This window comes from Patagioenas fasciata, chromosome Z, assembly GCF_037038585.1.
Source record: "Patagioenas fasciata isolate bPatFas1 chromosome Z, bPatFas1.hap1, whole genome shotgun sequence".
In the NCBI taxonomy this organism is placed as follows: Eukaryota; Metazoa; Chordata; class Aves; order Columbiformes; family Columbidae; genus Patagioenas; species Patagioenas fasciata.
In genome coordinates, this window is record NC_092560.1 from 68099266 (window position 1) to 68122542 (window position 23277).

The window sequence follows — 23277 nt, forward strand, 5'->3', positions numbered from 1 at the left end:
AAAGAAAGAAGCAAAAAGCCCCAAAAGATGTTCATTGTTAAAATGATTGCAGGGAATGAAAATACATGGTTCTATTTCTTCACCCAGTAAATTTCCATATTGCATGAATTCTCTCAGAATCTCAGCAGAAAGTTTTAGCTTTTTTCAGTTATCTTCACAGTAATGATGATGATCCCCTGTGTCATGAACAAGGCAAATGCAGATGTTGGCTGTTTCCTTATGATTTATACAGAGAGCTACCAATACGGTAGGATTACATCTGCTTCCCATTGAAAAATATTACCCTTCTCATTGCTAAAACAATCAGCATTTTGGTTTTTTGACTGCATCCAGAGCTGGTCAATTTAAGAACTGACAATCTTTAAGAAAAGACTTCCTTTCAGTGGACTCAGTGGGGAAATCAGCTTTTTTTTTTTTTCCTTTTCCTGTGAAGTTGCCTAGAAACTGCTATTTATGGTCACAGGAACCCCACAACTGCAAGATTTATTATTACATGAAATCTGAAGGAAGACAGATTAATGAATGAAACTTCTGGGAAAAAAAAAAATAGTTATAGATCAAAATTCATGTCAGTCACGTTGAGAAACATTTGATCTCTAATTTCCTTTTCCATAATATGAAACAAACTTTTGAAAGGAAGTAATTTCAAAGCAAGAAGTTGAACTATTCTCTTCAAAACCAGAACATTTTTGTGTTATTGAAGTGCTGGGTTTTTTTTGAATGAATTTTAGTCAAAGTAATGAGGTATTTGCTCTGTAAGTTTGACTAAATCATATTTTTTAACAGAAAAGCGAGACATTTTCTCATCAGTTCAGTTTTCAATGAAGTGCTGTGGTGTAAGGAAGTTTTTCCTTAATGCTATTTGTATCTCCATAGCTCCCAGGAGAAAAAAAATAATAACCTCAAATGCTTTATGGATATTTACCTTTTCCAATGTAATGAGAATTTAGATTTCCTTAACTTTGTGGACTTGAAGAAGAAGAGCATCCATTTCCTCTCCAACTCTAATGGAAGATTTCTAGAATCAGAAAAGGTCCTCACCTTCTGATATAAAAGGGAAGGGCTAATGACAAACTTTGGAAAGAACATTTTAATTTTTAAATAATTCCTGCTCTTCTTGTAGAAAAGTCCATGTTCCAACAGGCTCAATGGGATGCTGCAAGAATTCTTCATGTTTATGCATCTGTTAATGGGGATGCCTTCATGAAAGGAGGAAGCATTTGTGGGAATAGGGCTTTTCATTAGTAGGTATGGAAAATTTGGAAAAGGAGGGCATTTTGAAGGAATGATGTTTCTGAAGCGGTGGAAATAAAGTTCTACGAAGCTGTTCAGTAAAAAACTACACTTTCTGAAGGAAAAATATGTGTATTGGAGAAACATGGCAAATTCACATGTATTTCATCAAATGACTTCAGTCAAAAAAGATCTGAGAGTATCTGACATTTGCCTCCAGTGTGTGATGAATGATGTACTCGAGGCATTCAATTCCAAATAGAGTTCCATGTAGGCATTTACCTCTGTTTTCCTTTAGGAAGGGTGTAATCTTGAAACAAAAGAAATACATGTTTTTGTCTTCTGCTCACCAAAGTAAAAATCACAATAGCAATTGAAATACCTGGTAATGGAAGCGAAGAATGAAATGAGGTATTTTAGAAAGAGAAAGAGAAGAAAGTATAAAGGATGAGGAGATTTGAAGGTCACTTTCTAGTGGACAGTCATTTATTTCCCGTTTGTCAAAGCAAACTGGTCTGGCACCATTTGGTGTTCAGCAAACACAGTAGCTAATGCAAATCAAACTGGAAAGCTGATCTCAGTAGTTTAGGGAAAACCACATTGGAGTGACTTGTGGGAAAAGGTAATACAGTGTGACAAAATAGGTCTGTCCTCCTGGATGACTTTGCCAGTAGGCAGCAGACCAGGAGGAAAGAACCGTTTCACCCATGGGAGTACAGCAGTAAATTTAGGAGCTAAACTAAAACACACAGCACATTTGCACCGATAAGTTAACACTGATTGAAAGTGGGTTACAAAAAAAGGTCTTTTTATCTGACTTCATAAAAAGATGACACTGGGATAACACTGCATGCGCAAGTGCCTGTCCAGCTTCACCTGAGAAGTTTTGAAGGCTGCAGGCAAATTCATACAAATCTCATAAGAAAGTTAAGGTCTCTGAGATACTTTGTTCCTGTAGGTCTAATAGAATACATGGTGTGGAGGAGAGAGACAATCTCCCTATAGTGACACTGATGAGTGCAACTCAACTCTTATCAGACACCGGAGAGTCTGCATAGGATGGCACTTCTCTGATGTCTCATTAGTCATGTGAAAATCCAGCCAGGAGGAAAAGTACCTTAGGGAAATCAGTGCTCTAGTTCCAGTGCTCAGGAACCAAACACAGGAGAAAGAGGCTTTGCTTGTGAAGCCAGAGGGTGACTACGACAGCAGTGATGTGTGTCTGATGGTGAATGGGAGGTCACACTGAGATGCAAGATCCCCAAACAAACCTTATCTTGAGAAAGAAACACTGAAGTGAAACGCCTTTTGAGGAAAATGAATCCACAAATTGGTACTTACAAACTCTTCATTATCATCTCTCCAGATCCAGAAAAATTCTATAGGTCTATGTCCAGGCAAAGTAGAAAGCCCACACAGGCAGGCTTTTTACAGGACATGAAATATCACATACAGATGAATAAACCCGCTCATCATGTGCAATTTTCATTGCTGCCCTCCAAGCAGAGGCTGTTTCCAGCTATGGTTAACCACTCTGCCTTCACATCACATGTGAGTTTCAGGTGCCTCCATCCACTCAGCACAAGCCCAGGGACCTCGGCCACCAGCCAGCCCCTTGCTCTCCTCCCCGCACCAGTGAGGTTGGAGCTGCCGCCCTCAGAGGAAGGGAGCTCAGGAGACCCTTCGATTGTCTCTTCTGTCCTTGCCTGCAAGTGAACAGCAACTTCTTTAGACCTTGGAGATTTACAGATAGGTCTTCTGCTCATCTGAGGTTCAGATATCTGAAACGATGCGTGAAACCCCAACTTTAGCACTTCTCCCTCTGTTGCTCATCTTAGCATCCTACTATAAGCCAAACACTTGTGCACAATTAGACTTCATTTTATATTCAGTTCTGATTGCTAATTACATGGTTTGCAAATTCATCCTTCTCAAATAGATTCTGTTTTTAGCTTTCTAAAATTTCCAAAGCATTGCCAAAATGTTAGCTTTTGTAAAGATGATATTCAGAGATTCTTACCAGCCACATGTTTTAAGGAGTGTTGGTTGCTCTGTCCTGGACTGTCTGCATAGTGCTCGAACAGTGAGAAAGCTCTGGGCACCTTTTCTAAAGAGAGGGCAGTATCCATTGCAGAAAGTAACCTATTGGAAGAAAACACATAGCTGTCTGTATAAATCCCTTGTGGTGTCACATAGTTTTCTGAAGGCCAGAAACAAAGACCATGTGACGTATGCTACTCTAAATATTTCTCATGAACCTGAAGAACAACACACAAGGAGAAGCTGTTTCCATGATTTTGGACATGGAACATGTGATTTTGGATCAGGAACACAGTGAGAGTGCACACGATGTGTGCACACTTGACCCATGAGAGCGTGAGGATTTGAAGTTCACAGCAATACTCCCAAGAGCACAGGGGTTTGGACTTACTGACACAGTGTCTTTAAAGGTTACAAACCGCAGAGCTGAACTGGAGCAGCTGACTCCAGAGAGGTCATGTAAAGCAGCTGCTCGTGGCAAGCAAAAAACACAGGAGTAGGAAGATAGATTCCACTTTAATAGCTCATATTTGCTGAGTTCATTAAAGGAAAAAACCCAACAGATTTTTAATTCTGAGGCAGAAGCAGCTTCAAGGAAATGAATTTTTTTTTTCAAGGCAACTGAATTTTAACTTTCTCCCCTTCTTCTTTTTCAGTCACTGAAGTAGTTAATTATGCATGACCTTAACAAAAAACAACAAATATAAAATACACTTTTTTGAGAAAAACATGCATTGTTAGAATATGTAGAGTTGTTCTTAACTTTTTTAATAAGTCAGGTATTAACAAAGTAAATGAATAACCAAACCCATGCACAATAATAAACTTTGAGGTTAGTGTGTAAGTAAACAAATAAAGACCAAGTACACAGAAAGCCTTGGAAATTTTTTTGTCCCATTATACCTGCCCTACTCATAGTCAATAAACAACATGCAATTATGTAGCCAGACTCTCACATTTTGATTTACAACAGGTGACTCCATATTCATTGTCCTAATTCTGCAGATTAATAGGAACCGTGAAGGGGTGTTTGGCACATTCTCTTCAGACTGCTGTCCTGGGGTTGTAATTTGACTGTGAACTGGAACACTCATATCATTCTTATATGCCAGACCCTGTCAGCAGACATATCACTGTGGTGGCTGAGAGAGCCCTGACAGGGTATATTTGATATCCACTGTGCAATGCCAAGGCCCTTTGGGCAGTGTCAGCAGCAGTGGTGTGGGCAGAGCAGGTTTGGGGGCTTGCATAGGGGGACCTTGCAGCCAGCCCACCCAAGCATTTGTAGCTCCCCTTGGAAAAATTATCGTGGCAATATGGGCTTATAATCAAACACTTCCTTTGTGAAGGATGGGTCCCACCAAAATGACTCCCTCGAGGAAATCACACATGGCAGAGAACTGTTTGGAATTGCATGTCTTTATTGGTACGTGCAGGCAGGTAAGGATGCAGCTGTAATGAGGCACCAGACCTCTGACACATCCTGAGTCAGGCAGTGCTAATGAACAGACATACAGAAACATTAGCCCATAGTCTCCTGATAAGCTTCCAAAAGCTATAATAAGCTCTTTTTTTTTTTTTAAAATTTTTTTATTTCTGAATTTGGGTTCAGAAATGTATTTCAACAACCCATCCATGTGAATGACACTTTGCATTACAACCCTTCAGAGACCAGGTAATACAGAACCAAACTAGTGAAAAAAGACTGTACCAGTGACATCTAAAAGACTGAAGCATTCTCAAAATGTTTTTAGTGTATGTGTGTATAACAATAACTGCAAGGAACATCTGTTTAAAAATGTCTGTGTAGAGATTTAAAAATGACCTGACATTTTAAAATGCTACTTGTTTAATTGATGTACTACAGAACACATGCAAAGCACTTCAAAACCAGTTGCAGCAACAAGCATAAAACCTCTTCTCTTAATTTCATTATTTGCAAGGTTTATAAAAATAGGCACGAATATTACCAGTGTGTTTTCAAAGCTTGCAAATACTAAACAAAGCATCCAGCATGCTAGGCCTAGTACTCACTACGGTGCACTTAATCCATACTTCATATACCTTTTATTCAATTCTTTAGATGACTAGAGGAGGAAAAAAAGAAATGTATTAACAGTTTTCAAAACCCTGGAAAGGTTGAAGACCCACTCCTCAAACAGCCTTGTGACTCTCCACAGACATAAAACACACACAGTTTTATTGAGTTGGTGTTGTCTGGGATGCTGTTCATTCACACCAGCAGAGAGTTTGGTTCCTTAAGAGTATTTCACTTCAAAGCTCTGGCTCAGCAGGCTATTAGAATCTAAATCTGGTCTTAAGCTCCTGAGGGGTCAGTATTCAATATTCAGGTTTAAAGACTGAAGCACAGTCAAATACTTTTTAAAATCAAGGCTTTTACAGAAAGAAATCACCTGCACATGAAGAATACTTAAATCTAAGTTCTGGCTGAAATCTCTTTCATAACTTGCTATTCCTAGAAGCTGGGTGAGATTTTTACTCATAGAGTGGGAGTTTCTCCCATGCTCCACAAAACTTCAGCCAAGATTATTGAGCTGGTGGACAGAAGAGTTCTTGTCCTCTATCAGTAACATAAAGGGGCAGGGAATCTAATAACTTTCCCACCCCACAAAAAATTTTCAGATTACAAAGTTGTCCTTTTGCCAAAGCACTGATTCAGTACCTCACAAGTTCAGGAAAATAAGATGTAATTTTCATCTATCCCCAAATAGTCAATCTACCACAGCATTAACTTGGTTACAGGATACTAAGATACTACACAACTTGGAGCAGAGGAGAAAGCTAAATATTGCTCCATCATTTCTGTAACTGCTGCTATATGGCCTGGGGGCTTGTATTGGGAAAGCTGTTTTATTTTGCATGAATGACCAGTCTTTAGACAGTAGTTTGAGATTTTCATTTCTTTCATCCCATCATAGTTTCTCTGCAACTTCCAGACTAAGTGCTAATTCCATAAAGGGAGAGGATTATTGTTTCAGAAACCCATCCCCTTCAAGACTGCTGATAACATTTCTACAGAGGAGAAAGTGACACAGCTCACTTACGGACAAGACTTACAGCACAAGAACAATCTTGGAGGACCCAGTCCATTAATGATTACCATGCAAAACCCTCAGAAACCAGTTTATAACTGAGGACTGTATGAGCTAGGTAACTCCAGTCATGCAGATTGACAAGGGCTGTTTTTTACATGCAAAAGGACCACTACAGACATGCACCTCCCATGCACATTCGTAAACCTAGCCCATCGTGGTTTAACCCCAGCTGGCAACTAAGCATATGCAGTCACGCACTGGCTTTCAGCAGTAAACATTTATCATAGGCTCAGTAATCAGAGTGCACAATTACTGTCTGTGTCCACTTATTTTTAAAAAAAAAAAAGTTTGGAAAATTTTCAGCTACAACTTCTTGGTTCACCTTTATTTTTCACACAGTAAAGCACCTTTTACTCTAATATTTCTTACTCCTCAGTGGATAATTCTAGATAAATTATCAAACCACCTCTTACACTTCTCTTCGCAAAAGAGAACCATTTTAACGGTACAAGGCACGTTGTTATCCTATGCATCAACTTTGCCATTTTCTCTGAGCATGACAAAAGCAAAGAATCTAGCAGTTTCAGAGTGGAATAGCTGAGCTTGCAAGATATAGCTACCTTAAAAACAAAACAAAAAAAAGAAAAAGGAGGAAGGTAAATAACTCAAAATAACTCATTCTCAGCCTAGGTACAGTATAAATTATTTCCTAACTAGTATAAATGCTACAGAAGGAAAGCTGTTTTTACTTACATTTAGGAAAACAAATCCATCGAGTTCTTCCATTTCTTTTAGTGTTGTTTCCAAAGTTTCCTTTGCTGAATCAACAGTTTGCTGGAAGTTAACCATCTGTTCATATAGGTACTCCATTTTCATCTTCTTCAGCTCCTCAAAGTTCTCTGATTTCTCATCATATTGTGCTACCATTTTCTTAAGCATCTCTTCATTCTGCTTTTCCAATAACTCTGCATTTTTCTTACAGTTTTCCTGAAAAATGAAAACAGATGTATATTGATCAGCAGAATAAAATTATAACATTTAATGAATACACACAAATTCTCAACTACCATACATGAGCTATCCACCAAACTCCTTCTGGCATCCTGACAATAACAGGACTTTATTTCTGTAAGTAAGCTCATCTGGGAGAAATAATGCTAGCAAAATATATTAAAAACAATGTCATTTTTTTTAAATTGTTGGTGTTTAAAATTAAACTTCTACATTTAAGAATTGAGACAGGAAGCCTGTCTACAAAGTAGCTAAAAAGCCATACTCTTAACCAAAATGAACTTTTAACTGAAATTAACTTTTAACTGAAATTAATACTCAAAGTTTAAGAACTTGGGCATTAAGAGTTTAAGACATTGGGCAACTCATTTAGATGCCTCACACAGGGTTCTAAATAAAGACACAAAGTGCAAGCTTTTATAAACATAAACACAATTAAGGCAACTTTTTCCTTCAGTGCTTGCCAGTCACATATTCCAATTCAAAACAGTGTGCAAAAAAAAGCAATCTTCTTCTTCCCCTGAAGTTAACACCTTCCAGTGGGACAGGTCATTTTGGGGACTAGAGAAACAGTCCATTTTAGTGGAAACAATGATGCTACAAAAGAAGGCAAGTATATATTAGAAGTATTTTTGTAGAGGGAAAGAAAGCCAGTGTGGTAAGGCATTGGACTTACCTCAACAGATTTAAATAGTGATTCAATATCACTCACAAATTCTTCAGTCTTCATTGACTTTTCTTCCACTGCTATCAGCAATTCATTTAACTGATTCTGAAATTTAAAATGTTTCAGTAACACAGATATGTTATTTTATAAAGCTTCTACACACAACTTACTTTAGGTGAATATTTTTGTTTTGCCATGAGCCACCATTGGAACAATTGCTATATTGAGCTCAAGTATCGTGCTGGCTACACAGACACAAACAGAAATAGCAATTGGAACAGCCACAAAACTGTTTCCAAACCAAAAAAAGTTAGCTCCATTCCACAAGGTGCTGAGTGTCTACACAAATTGTTGAACATGAAGGATTCCAGTGCAGCTTTGCTAGAGACTGAGGGTACTCAGAGCCTCATGAGGGCCCTTGAGAGATCACAGGAACAAGCCCATAAAAAGGAAGACAATAAAAGTAATTATGAGGCTAATATATTATGCAGTGTCATTATTTTTAATTAGAATTTTAAAGGTATTTCCTATAAACCAGAATCCATCAAAATCTCTGGTTGAATTAGTTGTGGAAACGAAAGCAGTCCAAGGGACAACAGGCATCAGAAATGACTCAGAACTTTTTCCTTGTTGTTCTTTACTTTTCATGAAAGCAAGCTGGCCATGTGCTCAGGTCCAATTTATATTTTATTAAAAAAAAATTATTAGCTGGCATAAATCTAAACTGATTGTTATCTTGCTTTGATAACAGCCTCCCATTACGACAAACTTCTACAGCTAAATCTGTAAAAACTAGCATACAATTCCTATTAATTATAAATGTCATGTTGGACTGTATCAATTGAAAGCTCATTTTATAAATATTTAGGGCCAATCGCCAGAATTCAGGGTCAAACTTCTGTTTGTCAAGATAACCTATAAAATCTGACAGATGCCATTCATAACTCATTTAATTTACTGGGAAACTATGTTCCTAGAGTTAAAATTCAGGTGACAAGCATTTTGCTAACGTAATGTTTTCTCAGCAAATACACAGAAGTAACAAGAAACATACAAATGCCATCTCAAAGTAATCTGAGCCCTGAATGCTACAAGTCATGTGAAGTCAAGCCTGTGTTGTGGCCAGATTTAATATTGGCTTCATGTTCATGCTCCACAGCCAGGCACTGATATCATGGGATGTTTATTTGCAGCTTAATGTGACTCGCTGCAATGTAGGTACATTTGAGGGATGGCTGTTGTCTGTGACTTTATTACTGTCTTACTGGTGGCTAATTATCACCTCTAAGTCAAGCTGAATGACCATTTATAAAAAGCAACTACACTGTCATACATCTGCACATCAGGGAGATAGTTTGTAAATGCTGATATTTGAAACAGCCATATGGGCTTCTCCTACTTTTAATTTCTCTTGCTTGCATATGAGTTAACATAAAGACAATGAAAATACCATTGAAACAACCATTTCTGGAATTTTAATGAAGTTACACAAAATCTGTATTACTATCAACCAAACATGGGCCAGGAAAGAAATCTCACCTTTCAGATACTAGTTTGAGATTAAACAGCTGGCAATCAAGAAAGGAACATCTGTATCCTTGTACCTGAACAAAATCTAATTTGGGAAAAGTGAGATATCTCATGCATACTGTTTTCACAAGAAGAACTGCAACTTAATGGAGAATAGCTTCCACAGAAATGAAAACATTTTCACTAGTAAAAAGGCCTAAGCTACTGAAACAGTGGACATGTTTATAAATCTTTTAGAGTGGTAGAGCTTAGAGATAGTGGGAAGAAGTAAGACTTGCTAAACTATTACCTGTGCTACAGCTAAAACACTGTTGGCCCAAAAGAACATGAACTAAATGAAAAATTAGCACAGAGTTTCAAGAAAACTGTGTAGTGTAAACTGTGTAATTCATCCAACATCTCCAAGCAATCAGCATAGGTAACTGGGATGGGGAACACCTTATGATGAAACTGGTCCCCACAGATGGAGGTTTCTCTGCCTTGTCAAGTGAAATGAGCTGCTCTTACCCAAATTATATTTTCATAGAAACAACACTTGTCCCATTTCTCCCTGTACACATATAAACCAGAACAAACTTACACACGTTAGAAGGCTAAAAGATGGGAAGTCTGATAACAGCTACATATCAACAAAGTCATTCAAACTTCTAAACAAATGAAAGTATCAGCTTGGGAAATCTAGGACTTGAGAGAATACCTTAATAAGGTTTCTAACAGGTGTTCAGGAATAGTTTTTCTTTTATAGACACTGTGATTTACCCTCTGGACTGCTCTCTGAAGCCCCTCCTCTGACAACACAGAAAGTCTGAAGATATTAGCCTCAGTAGCTCCTTCCCTCACCCAAACTGATTCTTACCTTCATCTTGGTTGCAGCATCATCTAGTGTTGTGACTTCATGGTCTTTATGTTCCCCAAAAAGCTTGTCAATGGCAGATATTGGGCATTTGCAGTGGTAACAATATGTGTCTGCTTGCACTTTCTTCAGTTCTCTTTGTGGGCTCTCAACTTGAGGAATGTTAGTTGCTGATTTTTCAGGATACATCACCACAAAGCCTGAATCTTCAATCTCAACAGGTGTTCTTTGCTCTGGTTTGTTAACAAATTCATAACTATCACCAGCATGCTCAAAAGAGTCTCTGTCTTCAAATAATAGCTCCTCGTGTGTGAATTGAGATGATATTTCATCTTGCAAAAGTTCTTCTTGTGTAATCACATCATAGTCCATTGACTCAGCAAGATCTCCATAAACATCAGGGTGCTGCTCCGCTCTTTCCAAGTCTGGCTTCTCTGTTTGCTGAATGGTAGGGACACAGGAAAGATTTTCCTGAGTATACCGATCATCCTCACTGTCTTCAACAGGAGTCCTGACACATGGGACGTATTTTTCCATTCGAGGAACTGCTGTTATATTATGCTGTTCTTCCTGCTTATTGCCAGCTTCTTGATATGCAGCTCCCTGATAATCCACCAGTTGACTATATGCTTGATGACTTGTTTGCTCTGGCAATTCTTCAGTTGTTTCTATAGGTACATTATCTTCTTCTCTTTGTTCAGTGGCATCACTTCTTGCACCCGAAAGAGTCAATTTGCTTCCAAAAGGAATAGCATGCATTGGTTTACAGATTGTTGCTTGAATGTCACTGTCAACCCGGACTTTCTCTTTGTGTACAACACCCTTTCCTGGCACAACCTCAGTTCTGACATGTTGAACACCACCAGACCCCTTCCTGTGTCTGTCCTCTGAACTCTGAACTGCAATTCCTCCACTAAAGGACTCACCCTCTGGTATCTCCTCCGTTGGAGGCCCCAAGGCCTTACTTGGAATTTCATCTTTAAGAATGTATTTTTCAAAATATATTCCTGTTCCATCATCTGTGTCTGAATTTCTACTAGGGAAAGATGCATTAGAATTACCACTTTCCTCATCAGAGGGAGTCTCATCCTTTGTCTTTTCTCCTACTGCTTCTGAATAGAGGTCCTTGTATAAAAATGACAGAGCAGGTGGCTCCTCTAGAAGCTCTGGATTAACTGCAGCAACAGTGGTAGGGAACAACAGAGACCGTTCCAGCACTCCTTCTTCTGAATCAAAGAGTGGTGTCCCTGGTGACTTCCGTTCATCTTCTACATTTGTAACCTTTTTACTGCTAATATCAATTGATTGCTGCAGAGGTAAAGGTTTTGGAGCATCTGCATAGGACTGCATTTTGCTTTCTCCCTTCACAGTACCGTAAAAGACTTCATCCAGATCCTCAAGCAGGGAAAACTCCTCTTCCAAAGTATCTACCTCAGTGCTTTCTTTAAGGGACGTGGTTTCTTCCACGGGGTCATCGGGATCTTCCATCACAGGAAACAATGTACTTGGTCTTTCAAAATGTGGCTTAACTGGGGATTTGTCATCAATCAATGTATATTTTTCAAAATAATCCACGTCAGCTGTACCATTATTAGGATCCAACGTTGCATTGTTTACTGGCAACATGGGATTTTCTTGTTGAGTTTCTCCAGTTTCCTCAACATCATCATTTTTCACTACTTCTTTTAGTTCATGGCTTGAAGGATTTCCCACCACTGAGCTTTCTGAAATCTCTGTAGTTGTTTCAGAAGCTAGGGCTCTATGGCCATCATCAACTAATTTTCTTTTTAATGAAGGATTTGTTTCTAAGTATTCTAGTTTATCTGTCATTTGTTTACTTTCTTCTTGATCAACAGAAAAAATATGTGTAGGAGCATGAATATTGAGTATTTCATAACCTTCTGAAATGATATTAAATAGATCCTTTTGTTCAGTAGGCTCTGGAGCATACTGACTGTCTTCTACAGTGCTCACATGCTCCATTTCTTCTTCTCCTCTCAGGTAATGTTCAGGCACTTCAGATACTTTGTCTACCTCCAGATGTTGCATTGCTTCGATTTTTGTAGGGTTTCCAATGCTAGTTTCACTCCCTGGAACTTTGTCTGGACCTGGTTTATCTCCTCCCAGAGATGCTAAATCATGCCTTTGTGCTCTGTGACTAGTGTCTGAGGACATTCTGTGGGAAATTTCACTTGACATGGAATCAGAAACTTCAAACATATGTCCTTTACTCTTTGTAGCACCATGAACTGTAAGTTCTGTGCAGCTTCCAGCTGGGATTTGTTTTGATCCAAAATCAGAAGCTTCATTTGGAAAAAGTTGAATTCTTTGCCTGTCTGCTTCTGTAGCTCTTACTGGACTAATTGAGCGAGCTTTCACCTCTTCTGCCAGCCAGGTAGCTAGCCCAAAAGATGGAATATCTGGATTCTGCTTTTCCTCAGAACTAGAGCTGACAGACTTCATCTCTGTTGAAGAAAGGTTACCCTGTTCACCAGAATAACGCTGAGTTTTTTGTGTCACAGTTTCATAAGCAAGATCTGATGAAACAACTCTCAGATGCTCTAAGGATGTATGCTTTTGGTCTGCAAAATATGGTTGCATTTCATGTCTACCCTCTCGTTCAGTATAAATGCCTGAAACTACATCAGACTGCCTTCCAAGCATGCCTACTGCATCAGATACAGATGATGGGATATTTTGTTTCTCTTCATCACCAGTAACAGCCACTGATACTGATTTTTCACGTAATGTATGAAAAGGTACAAATGAATCTGACGACACTCCTTGCTGCTCTGCTACAGGAGTCATCTCTGAGTCTGCAGTCACCAACCTTGGCACTGTCTGCACATCAGATTGCGTGTCCTGCTTATCCTGGTCAGCAGTGAGTTTGGGGGGGCCTCTTAGCTGTTCTGATGACAAATATTTTGTGTTCAACAAATGGTCTTGAGGTTCTTGCTCATCTTGGCCTTGTGTGAGCGGTAGAGACACAGTCTCCAACTGCACTGCCTTCAAGCTTGCTTTCTTAGGTGAATAGAGCTGAATTTTTTGCAATTCTTCTTCATCATGTGGTGGAATTACACGTTTACACTCTGGTTGTGCAGACCGGGCAATAAGTGGCTGCAAGCTTTGCCTTTCCTGTTCAGCAAGGGACCATGTGGGAACCAAATATTCAGAGGCTGGTTTTGAATAAGGTGGAATTTCTTGCTGACATGTTTTGTCAGCTGAATAAAATGGAACTGAAGGTTCAGACTCCAGTTTTGAAGGTACAGTTAAATAATCTTGGCTTTCTAGAGTTTCTACTTTATCTGTAGAATATGATAAATTTAATTGTTCAGATTCTAATTGCATAGATGTGTGGAAGTAATGTGGAGTCTGTTCTCTCTCTCTTTCAGGTAAAATTGCATGTTCAGCCTCTGACTGTACATCCACAAGCAAATGTACATGACTTTTTTCATTCTCCACTTCTTTTCTTGCAAAGAAGAAACCTGACTCAGGCTGGGCAGTTTCTGACTGCTCTGTTTTACAGTGGGTGTGAGACAAACCTGAGTGCTTGGGTGACAGGCCTCCAGTTACAGGCGAGGACTTTGGAATTCCTTCTGGTTTTGTTTCAGAGACAGAATGTGAAACATCCAAAGGTACATACACTGTTTGCTCAGTAAGAGATGAATACGGTTTAGTTCTTTGGCTCTCTGCTTCCTCAGTGGAAAAGGATACATTTTGTTTTTCAGATTCCAACTGGGCAGTTAGAGATGAAGCAGCCCCAATGTCTCGCTTCTCTGAATGTCTTGCTCTCAGCAGGGCCATTTCATGCTTTTCTGCTTTGTCCGTAGCACTTAATAAATCTGATTGTTCAAAGTCCAGTTTTACAGTTGCTGGCTTCTCGGTCCCACCAAAGGTATATGATACAGAAGCTTTTTCTTCTTGCTCTGTTTCAACAACAGAGTACTGCAAATCAATGCACTGCGGTTCAGTTCGGGTCTCATCCTTTTGCTCCATTTCACCCATGAAGTACGATGTCTCTGGATGCTCCATCTGGGCACTCTGTGGTTGCTCTGCTTTGCCATAGGAGTGCAATAAATCTGCTGGTTTCGTTCCATGAGAATATGACAAATCTGGACATTTCAATTTTAGTCGTTCTGTTTGCAACTGCTCTGCTTTTTCTGTGGAATATGAAAAATCAGAAGACGTGAGCTGTGTTTGTGCTGTTTCTTGGTGTTCTGTTTTGCCAAGCAAATGTGATAAACCTGCCTGCGCTAACTCTAACTGAGCAGCTGGTTTCTGCGTTTCTTCACCAAGGGAGTGCAAAAAGCCAGGCTGGGCCACTTGCTTTTCCTCTCGTTTGCCGAAGGACTCCAAAAGCTCTGGCTGCCGCAGTATTTCTTGGGCAGGTTGTAAGTGTTCTGATTTCCCAGATAGATATGATAAATCCATTTCTTCCACCTCTGGCTTTTCAATATCATGGTGCTCTTGTTGACCAAAATAATATGATGAATCTGGATAGTTTGATTTCTGATGTGTAGCTTTTTCTTCTGATTCTCTAACAAGATATGATAACTGCGGATGTCGCAACTCTGGCAATACCATTTCTTGTTCTCTTTTGTCAGAAGAATACAATGAACCTGTATGTTCCAGTTCACTTTGAACAGTTTGCATTTCATGCGTGTTACCAAGGGGACATGTCAAATCTTGTTGCCCGAAGTCTATTTGTGTTGCTTCTTGTGACAGTGTTTTGCTAACGGAAAATGATAAACTGGGAAGTTCCCACTCTGAATGTTGCTCTGTTTTTCCAGTGGGATGGGGTGTTATGGGCTGCTCTGATTTCCATTCTGTAGCTGGTGGCTGCTCTGCTTTGTCACTGGAATACAACAAATCTGGATGCTCAGCCTCTGGTTGTGCTGTTCCTCGCCATTCTGTTTTTCCAGTGAAATGCAGCAAGTCGTGATGCTCTGCTTCCACTTGAACAGTTTGTGGTTGCCATGTCTTGCCAGGGCAAGATGACAAATCTGGTTCTTCTAATACATGTTGTGCAGTTTCTTGTTGCTGAGTCTTATCAGTGGAATATGATGAATGGGAATGCTTCAGTTCTTGTTTTGCCACTTCTTGTTGCTGCTTTTTGCCAGAGGAATACAAGAAGTCTGGGAATTCCTGTTCCAGTGGGGCCCTATCTGGTTGCTCTGCTGTGCCACGAGAACTTGAAAACATTGACTGTTCCATTCTGAGTTGTACTGTTTCCTCTGGGTGTACTGTAAAGCTTCCTCTCTCCTGCGTGACCTCCAGTTCTGCACTTCGTTTTTCTTCACTAACAGAAGAGGACAAATCAGGGTGTGGTACTTTGCCCATGGCATCTGAGATGTCTGGACGCTCAAGCTCCCATGGGGCAGCCAATGATGGCTTTGTTTTGACAAAAGAATGCAACAAATTATGTTCTTTCAACTCTGGCTGTGCTGTTTTATGAGGTTCTGCTGTGCCAACAGAGAATGACAAATCTACATGTTCTGATTTTGTCTGGAAATTTTGCAGTTCTTCTGTTTTCCTCCTAGAGCACTGCAGCTCAGGGTGTTCTACCTGCATTCCTTCCCATTGCTCTTCTTTGCCAAGAGATGATGAAAAATCACCTGATTGTTCCTGCACTGGTTGAATCTTTACTTGTCCCTGTACTGTGCCAGTGGAATGCAATAAATCCGAATACTCCAAATCTGCTTCAGCCATTTGAGGCTGCTGTGTTTCACCAACTGACCATGATAAATCCATTACTTCTGCCTCTGGTTGTACGATTTCATAGTGTTCTAATCTGCCAGCAGATAAAGCTGGACGGTTTGATTTCACAAGTGCAGTTTCTTGTTCTGCCTCACTAACAGAATAAGATAACCGTGAATGTCCCAGTTCTGGCTGTACTTTCTCACCTTGTGCAGCCTTTTCGAAAGAATGCAAGAAGCCTGGCTGCTCCTCTTGAGCAGTTTGTGCTCTCTCTGTTTCACCAGGCCAGGATGATAGAGCTGTCTTTCCCAATACCAGTTGTGTACTTTCTGGTGTTTGTGTTTTATCGGTGAAACATGATATATCAGGATGCTTTGGTTCTGTTTTTTCCATTTGTCTTTGCTCTTCTTTTCCACTACGAGTTGATGCCTCTGGAGCTCCTAGATTCTCCTTTGTAGCTTGTGGATGCTCTGCTCTGCTGACAGACTGTCCCTCATCAGGGTGTCCTGAAGCTGTGTGCTCCATCCCTTGCTGTCCCACTTTGTCAGCGGGGGATGCCAAGTCTGCCTGGCCCAGCTCTGGCTGGGAAGGTGTTTTGGCATGAACAGACAAAGCATCCAGCTGTTCCAACCCCAGCTGGGTTGTTTCCTGCACTTTGTCATGGGAACACATTAGACCAGGGTGTTTGCGTTTCACCTGTGCAGTTTGCAGTCCTCCTGCTTTGGAAACAGAATAAGACAAGTCAGGATGTCCCTGCCCTGGTTCTGCTGTTTCTTCTCCTGCTGTGCCCACAGCATCAGCCACGTGTGGAATTTCTGCTTCTAGCTGAACTGTTTTATGTTCTGATTTTCCAAAGAGATAAGCTTGCTCTGTTTCTTCTACTCTTTGTAGGCCCTCTGTGATGTCCAGAGGATATATCACATCAGCATGCTGTGCCTCTGGTGCGGCTGTTTTGTCATCCAGCCTGTTAACCGAAAATGATAAACCTGGTTGTTCTAAGTCCTCCTGGACATGTTTTAATTGCTCTGTTTTACCAGGAGAATGTGATAACTTTTCTTGCTCTAACTGCTGTTTTGCAGTTTGCTGCTCGTTTTCTCTGCCAACAGAAATTTTTCTGTGTTTCTGATCTAATAGTACTACTTCTTGTTTGCTTGTTTCATCAGTGGAATGTGACAAATCAGGATGTTTCGTTTCCCATGGTGCAACTTCTGGCTCATTTGCTTTGCCAGGGGGATACATGAAATCTGGATGTTTGGATTCCATTTGTGCAGTTGCTGGGGAAGCTCTTTTTCTGGCCATTTTAGGCAATTCTTGATGTTTAGATTCAAACTCTTGAGTTGATTGTTCTTTGGCTTTACCAAAGGAAAATGATAAATCTGGATATTTTGAATCCAATTGTGAACTTTCTTGCTGTTTTTTTTGGTCATCAGAACACGACAAATTTAGGTATTTAGATTCCACTTCCATACTTTCGACTTGTGCTGTTTCACCCAGGGTTCCTGGTGAATCCAGATGTTCTGATTGTCCTTGTGTTTCTCCCATGGAATATGAGAGCTCTGGATGTCCCAACTCCTGCTCCATGATGTCACGTGGTTTTGCTTCACCAGTGTCACGTGAAAAGTCTGGACATTCCATCACCAGTGGTGCAGTTTCTTGTCGCTTCGAACGAAATGGTAAGGTTGGATGTTTTAGCTTTTTCTGTTGTTCAGCTTCGTGAAAGGAATATGACAAATCTGGATATTCTGAACTGATTTCTGTTTCCAGTGGAGCTTCTTTTCTGCTGGAAGATGACAAAAATGTTTGCTCCAGCTCTGGATGTAGTATTTCTGATTTGCGTTGTGTCATTTTCTCCTGCATGTCTGTACTTAGATCAAATGTCTCTTCTGGATGTGCTGGCTCAATTTGCATTTCTTCTTGCATTTGTTCACTGAAAGAATACAACAAAGATGGATGCAATGACGCTGGTTGAGCTATTTCTTGCTCCGACAAATTAATTTGGTCTGTAACCTGCGGCTCTTCTTTCCGCCAGCTTTCTGACAAATCTGAATACTCCATTTCCATTTGTATAACTTTATGTTGGGCTGTTTCCTGCTGTTCCAGCTCCCTTTGTAAGGTATCTTGTTGTTCAATTCTTCCAAATGAATAGGATATATCTGGCTGGGCCACATCCAGCGATGATGTTTCCTGTCGTTGACTACCAGCAGCGGAACAGGAGGTAAGGGGCTGCTCCTGCTCCATCTGTGCCATTTCCTGGGGCTTTGCTGTGTCAGTCAAATATGAGGAGCCCAAAGATCCCGCCTCCACTCCTTCTTGCACTGCTTCTCCAGTGGTAAATGAGAAATCCATGTTTTCTGAAGCTAGTTGTACATTTTCATGTTGCTCTTCTTTGCTAATGAAATGTGATGGCTCTGGACCTTCTAAGTCTCTTTGTACAGCTTCTTGTGCTGTTTCTCCCTGGGAATATGGCAAATCTTCTTGCTTCAACTTTGGTTGCAATATTTCCTGTTTTTTTGTTTTGCCAGTGGAATATGGTGTCTCTGGCTGTTCTATCCTCAGCTGTGAGGTTTTATGTTGCTGTTCTTTTCCAGCAGGATGTGACAAAACTGGATGCTCTGACTGCAGTTCTGCGGATTCTCCCTGCACTCCCTTGGCACGGTAATACAGCTTACCTCCAGGTTGTGAATCTTGCTGCACAGGCTGTGGCTCTTCTCTTTTGTCACAAAAATATGATGTAAGAGAATTGCCCACATCTGCTTGTGTGAATTCTTGCTGCTTTGTTTCACTTGTGGGATATGGTAAATGTTCTGTTTCCAGATATCCAATTTGCTGTGTCTCAGCTCTTATGGTGGAATCTGGTATATCTGGGTGTACCAACTGGAGTTCTGCAGTGCCTTCTGTCTCTGCTTCTTCCGTCAAACACGATAAATCTGAAGGTACCAGTGCAGGTTGTGCTGTTTCTTCTTGCTCTGCTTCTTCATGGGAATAAGACTCTGGCTGTTCCCGTTGAAAAGGAACAGATTTTTGCTTTTCTGTTTCTTCCCTGAAAAAAGAAAAGTCTGGCTGCTCCATCACCAGCTGTGCACTCTCTGATTCTGCCATTTCTTCTCTGGAATATGAGAAATCTGGGTGCTCTGTCTCCAGCTGTGCACTTTCCAATTCCTCCACTTCTTCTCTGGAAAAAGAAAAGTCTGGATGCTCAATTTCCAGCTGTGTACTTTCTGATTCTTCTGTTTCTCCCTTTGAAAAAAAATCTGAGTGCTCTCTCTCCAGTTGTGAACTCTCTGATTCCTCTGTTTCTTTTGTGGAAAAAAGTATTTCTGAACATTCTGTCTCTAGTTTTGCACTCTCTGATTCCTCCACTTCGTCCCTGGAATACAAGAAATCTGGATGTTCTGCCTCTAGTTTTGCACTCTCTGATTCCTCCACTTCGTCCCCGGAATATGAGAAATCTGGATGTTCTGTCTCCAGTTGTGCACTACCTGGTTCTTCCATTTCTTCCCTGGAAAAAGAGAAATCTGGACGCTCCATCTCCATCTGTGCACACTCCAATTCCTCTGTTCCTTTGTTGAAAAAAGAAGAGTCCGGATGCTCTGTCTCCATCTTTGTTCTCTCTGACTGCCCAACTTCTCTTCTGGAATATGAGAAACCTGGATGCTCTATCTCCATTTGTGCACTCTCTGTTTGTTTGTTTTTTTCAATGTGACCCAAATCTACTGCTTTACCTACAGGTGAAGTTTTCCGAGTTTCTTGTGGTTTTGTGTGATCAGGGTATGAAATGCTGAAATATTTAGAATCTATCTTTTCAGGAATAGGTGTAGTTAGTTTAATTCCTTGCTCTTCTGCTTCCTGAAGGGAAGAGGAAAAGTCTCGTTCTGACTCTGTTTGCTTCTCTAAGTTAATATTTTTGGTTTCTTGTGGTGAGGTCTTTTGACCCTCTTCTTTTTTAACAGAAGACAGTAGACCTGGAGGCTCGGTTTCTGACAGTACAGTTGTTGAGTGACACTCAGTTTCTTGCTTCTCTGTTTCACCCACAGAATGTGGTAAAAGCACGTGTTCAGACTCAGTTTGTGCAGTTTCTGATGGCTGAAGAATAATATCCTCCTGTCTTGTTTCAGACAGAGTGGAATATTTGTGTTTAGCTGATGGAGCACCAGGTAAGAAAGACTGAACAGCTGACTTCTGTGCTTCCCTCTCAGGATGTTCTGACATGGATGCTCTAGGCAAAATAGGTTGGGTACTTTGTCTACCTAATTCACTGTCTATGGAAACAGACTGTGGTGCAGAATTGGGCTGAATTTCCTGCTTCTTTGGTTCATCCAGAAGACCTGAAGCTGTCAGCAGAGACTGGTCTGATTCCTGGTTTGCAGTTTCAGCTGAGGGAAATGGCACTTGTTTCCCTGGCTTATCATCAGACTCTAATAAAATGGAGGCTGATTGCTCTGTCATTGATGTTTTCTCTGCAGGTGAATAACTTTGATGCTTCCTGGCTTCTTCAGGAAGGCAGGACTTGCGTGACTGCCCCGACACCTGATCTGGAGTCTCCAAAAGAGAGTCTTTTCTTTCTTCATGTTGAGGAGTTGTTTCTGCACCAAAGCTTGAAAATCTGCTTGTTTTACCTTTCATTTTAGTGGGTTTAATACTAACATCTTTAGTAGTAAGCCGTTTTTTAAGAGGCATTGTTGGTGAAGTATAGGTTTGATATGATTGTGCTGCGAGTTGCTCCCTTATCTCCCTTTTTCTCTCAGATGGTGTTGTAAGATCTCTACTTAGTCTTTGGAAAGCTTTTAGGTCTGTTCTTTCTGAAAGTGAACTGAACTTCTGCAATTTTTCTTTTACTGATGTTTCAAGGAGCTGTTCAGAATCTCCGGAAACCGAGCTACTTCTCCGGATTCTGGTTTTCTCCAATGTTTCAGGGGCTGGCCCAGTGCCTCCAAATATTGAGTTGAACAGCTGGATTCTAGCTTGTACTGGTCCTCCAAGGATTGGCCCTACTTTCCTCAATCTGCTCTCTCTAAATATTGATGGTATCGGAGCACGTTTTACTGGTTCTTCCGCGATGTTCTCTAGATCTTCTTTGTCATCCAACATCTCCTCATCTGTGTTTTGTGCTTCCACCTGTTCAACGTTCAACATGGAGGCCTGCACATCTCCCAGAACAGTTCTTGGTTCTTGCCTCTGCATTCCAGGTGAGTCACGTTTTTTATTGCCCTGGCCTCCCTTCAGCCTTGTAGCCATCGGCACCCTATTTGAAGATTTGCGCTTCCTTTTCCGAACAATCTTACCTTCATCCATAATAAAGATAACTTTTCCTGGAGGAGAACCTACTGGTGAACTTTCCATACTGTAAAGGTCAGAAGTTGTACTAGTTTCTGAGGTCCAGGGAGTAGAACACCTGCTCGAGCTGGTTTCCCAGGTTATCCCACTGTCTTCACTTTGAACTGTTACCATAGAAAACGAAGGGTTAGTCATGATGTACTGCAGCTTGGGTTTCACATCTTCGCTTTGGATAATGTCTTTCAAACTAAAAACAAGAAGAAAAAAGAAAGAAAAAAGGCATGAAATCACACAACAAATTAAATTACTGCAGTAAAATCTAAATTTTTGCATTAAAGCAAAAATACTTTTCACAGTCATAAAAATACTGCGTGTGCATAGATGTGTTTTTGGTAAATTTTTGTAAAACTGCATGTTGCAAGGTTAGTTCAATGAAGAGGAGGTGTTTACAATCTCTTATAATGCAGGAAAAACAGTCTTTGATCTGACCTTGTTTTGCCACTGTGAGATTAAGCAGATTCTGGGGCTATTCTCCAGTGCCTGGTTATCTCACAGTATAGTTTAGACCTTGCATTAAACACTTATAAGATACTGTCAGTGTTTAATAGCACCCACACTTACTCTACCGGAGTGTGAGTGATTATACAATGCTCAAAGGAGTAGAGAATCTGCCTGCTACTTTGTTACTGTCTTCTCATATGTTTCATCCTCTAGCCACTCTACATCTTCAACAAAGTAATTTAGAGTACATTCAATAATTAAAATATATTGAGCCCTTCCAAAATGAAATAACAATATTTTACAAAGCTAACTTCAAACCTTTTGATATGCAATCAGAACACTATCAAACACTGCAATTAAATCTCCCTCATTCAAAAAAAAAAGGCTGGGGAAATATTTTCTGGGAAGCTTCAGAAGAAACACATAAACAAACAAAAAACCTCAAAACAGTCTTAGCAATAAGGGTGTAAAGAATAGCAAAAGCAAATAAAAGACATACATACATATATATATATATATGTAAAAGTAGTATTTTTAGCGCTGCAATAGTTCTTAAAAAAACAAACAAACAAACAAAAAAAACCATAGAAAAGTTAATCACAACACTCAACCCCAATATTTCTTGAGTAGACCGTAGTTTATTTAGGGGAATTGTGTTAGCAGCTGATGGAAAGAAAGGCAGAGGCTTCAGCAGAGCAGAAGTAGCAAATTCTCTCTCATTCACATGGAAAGACGCAAACCTACAGCCACACAGCATCCTACTGCCACTCAACACAGGGAAAGGCCACTTCCCAGGCGATTAAGATAAAGCACTTCTTCAGCAAGAGTGAAGAAATCTGGCTCCTGGAGAAGCAGAACCCGTCTGACCAGTGCCCAGCACCAGGCGGGTGCCAGGGGTCCCTGCAGAGATGGGCGACAGCCCTGACGAGTACCTCCTGGTACTAGCAGAGCTGGCCTTACCTTTCCATGAATTTGCTCTCCAGAGCAGAGAAAGAGAAGGGCTGCCCCAGGCTGACCCATGCTGTAGTCTCTACAGACTGATTCACAGATCACCTCACCTCTGATGTCTTCAGTGCTAACTGAAGGCTGAAGTCACCCTGTGGGACAAACGTCTGACCAGGCAGTGGAGGGACAACATGGCATCAAAGTGCAGTGATGGCCTGTGAAGTCAGCTGTGGTGACTGGACTGCTCTGGAGACTGTAACTAACAGCAGGATAGTTTGGACTAAAGCCCACAATTCAGAGCAAGTCTGACAGTGCAATACAAAATAATATCATCTTAGACAAAAACAAACAAACAAAACAAAACCAACCCTCAAACAAATACAAAACCCAGGTGGTACTGCTGATTATTTGCCTTGGTGTAGCATGCTCTAGCAAGGCTAGCTCCATAAGGTAAGATTTACAGGTTGGAG

At 40.5% G+C, this 23277-nt stretch overlaps 1 protein-coding gene across 7 annotated transcripts in view; it reads right to left on the reverse strand.

Moving 5' to 3' along the window:
* Nucleotides 1-23277, reverse strand: part of CMYA5 (cardiomyopathy associated 5) — a 47275-nt gene that overhangs the window by 16526 nt on the left and 7472 nt on the right. Inside the window, exons 2-7 of one of the 7 annotated variants that reach the window (XM_071801997.1) lie at nucleotides 10394-21608; nucleotides 8017-8112; nucleotides 7083-7316; nucleotides 5338-5360; nucleotides 3254-3375; nucleotides 2807-2939 (exon numbers count right to left, since the gene is read on the reverse strand). In XM_071801997.1, the coding sequence (XP_071658098.1) occupies nucleotides 2905-2939; nucleotides 3254-3375; nucleotides 5338-5360; nucleotides 7083-7316; nucleotides 8017-8112; nucleotides 10394-21608 (11725 nt within the window). In that variant the 3' untranslated portion in view covers nucleotides 2807-2904. The other 6 variants (XM_071801998.1, XM_065860273.2, XM_071801996.1 and 3 more) reach the window with 6 other exon arrangements.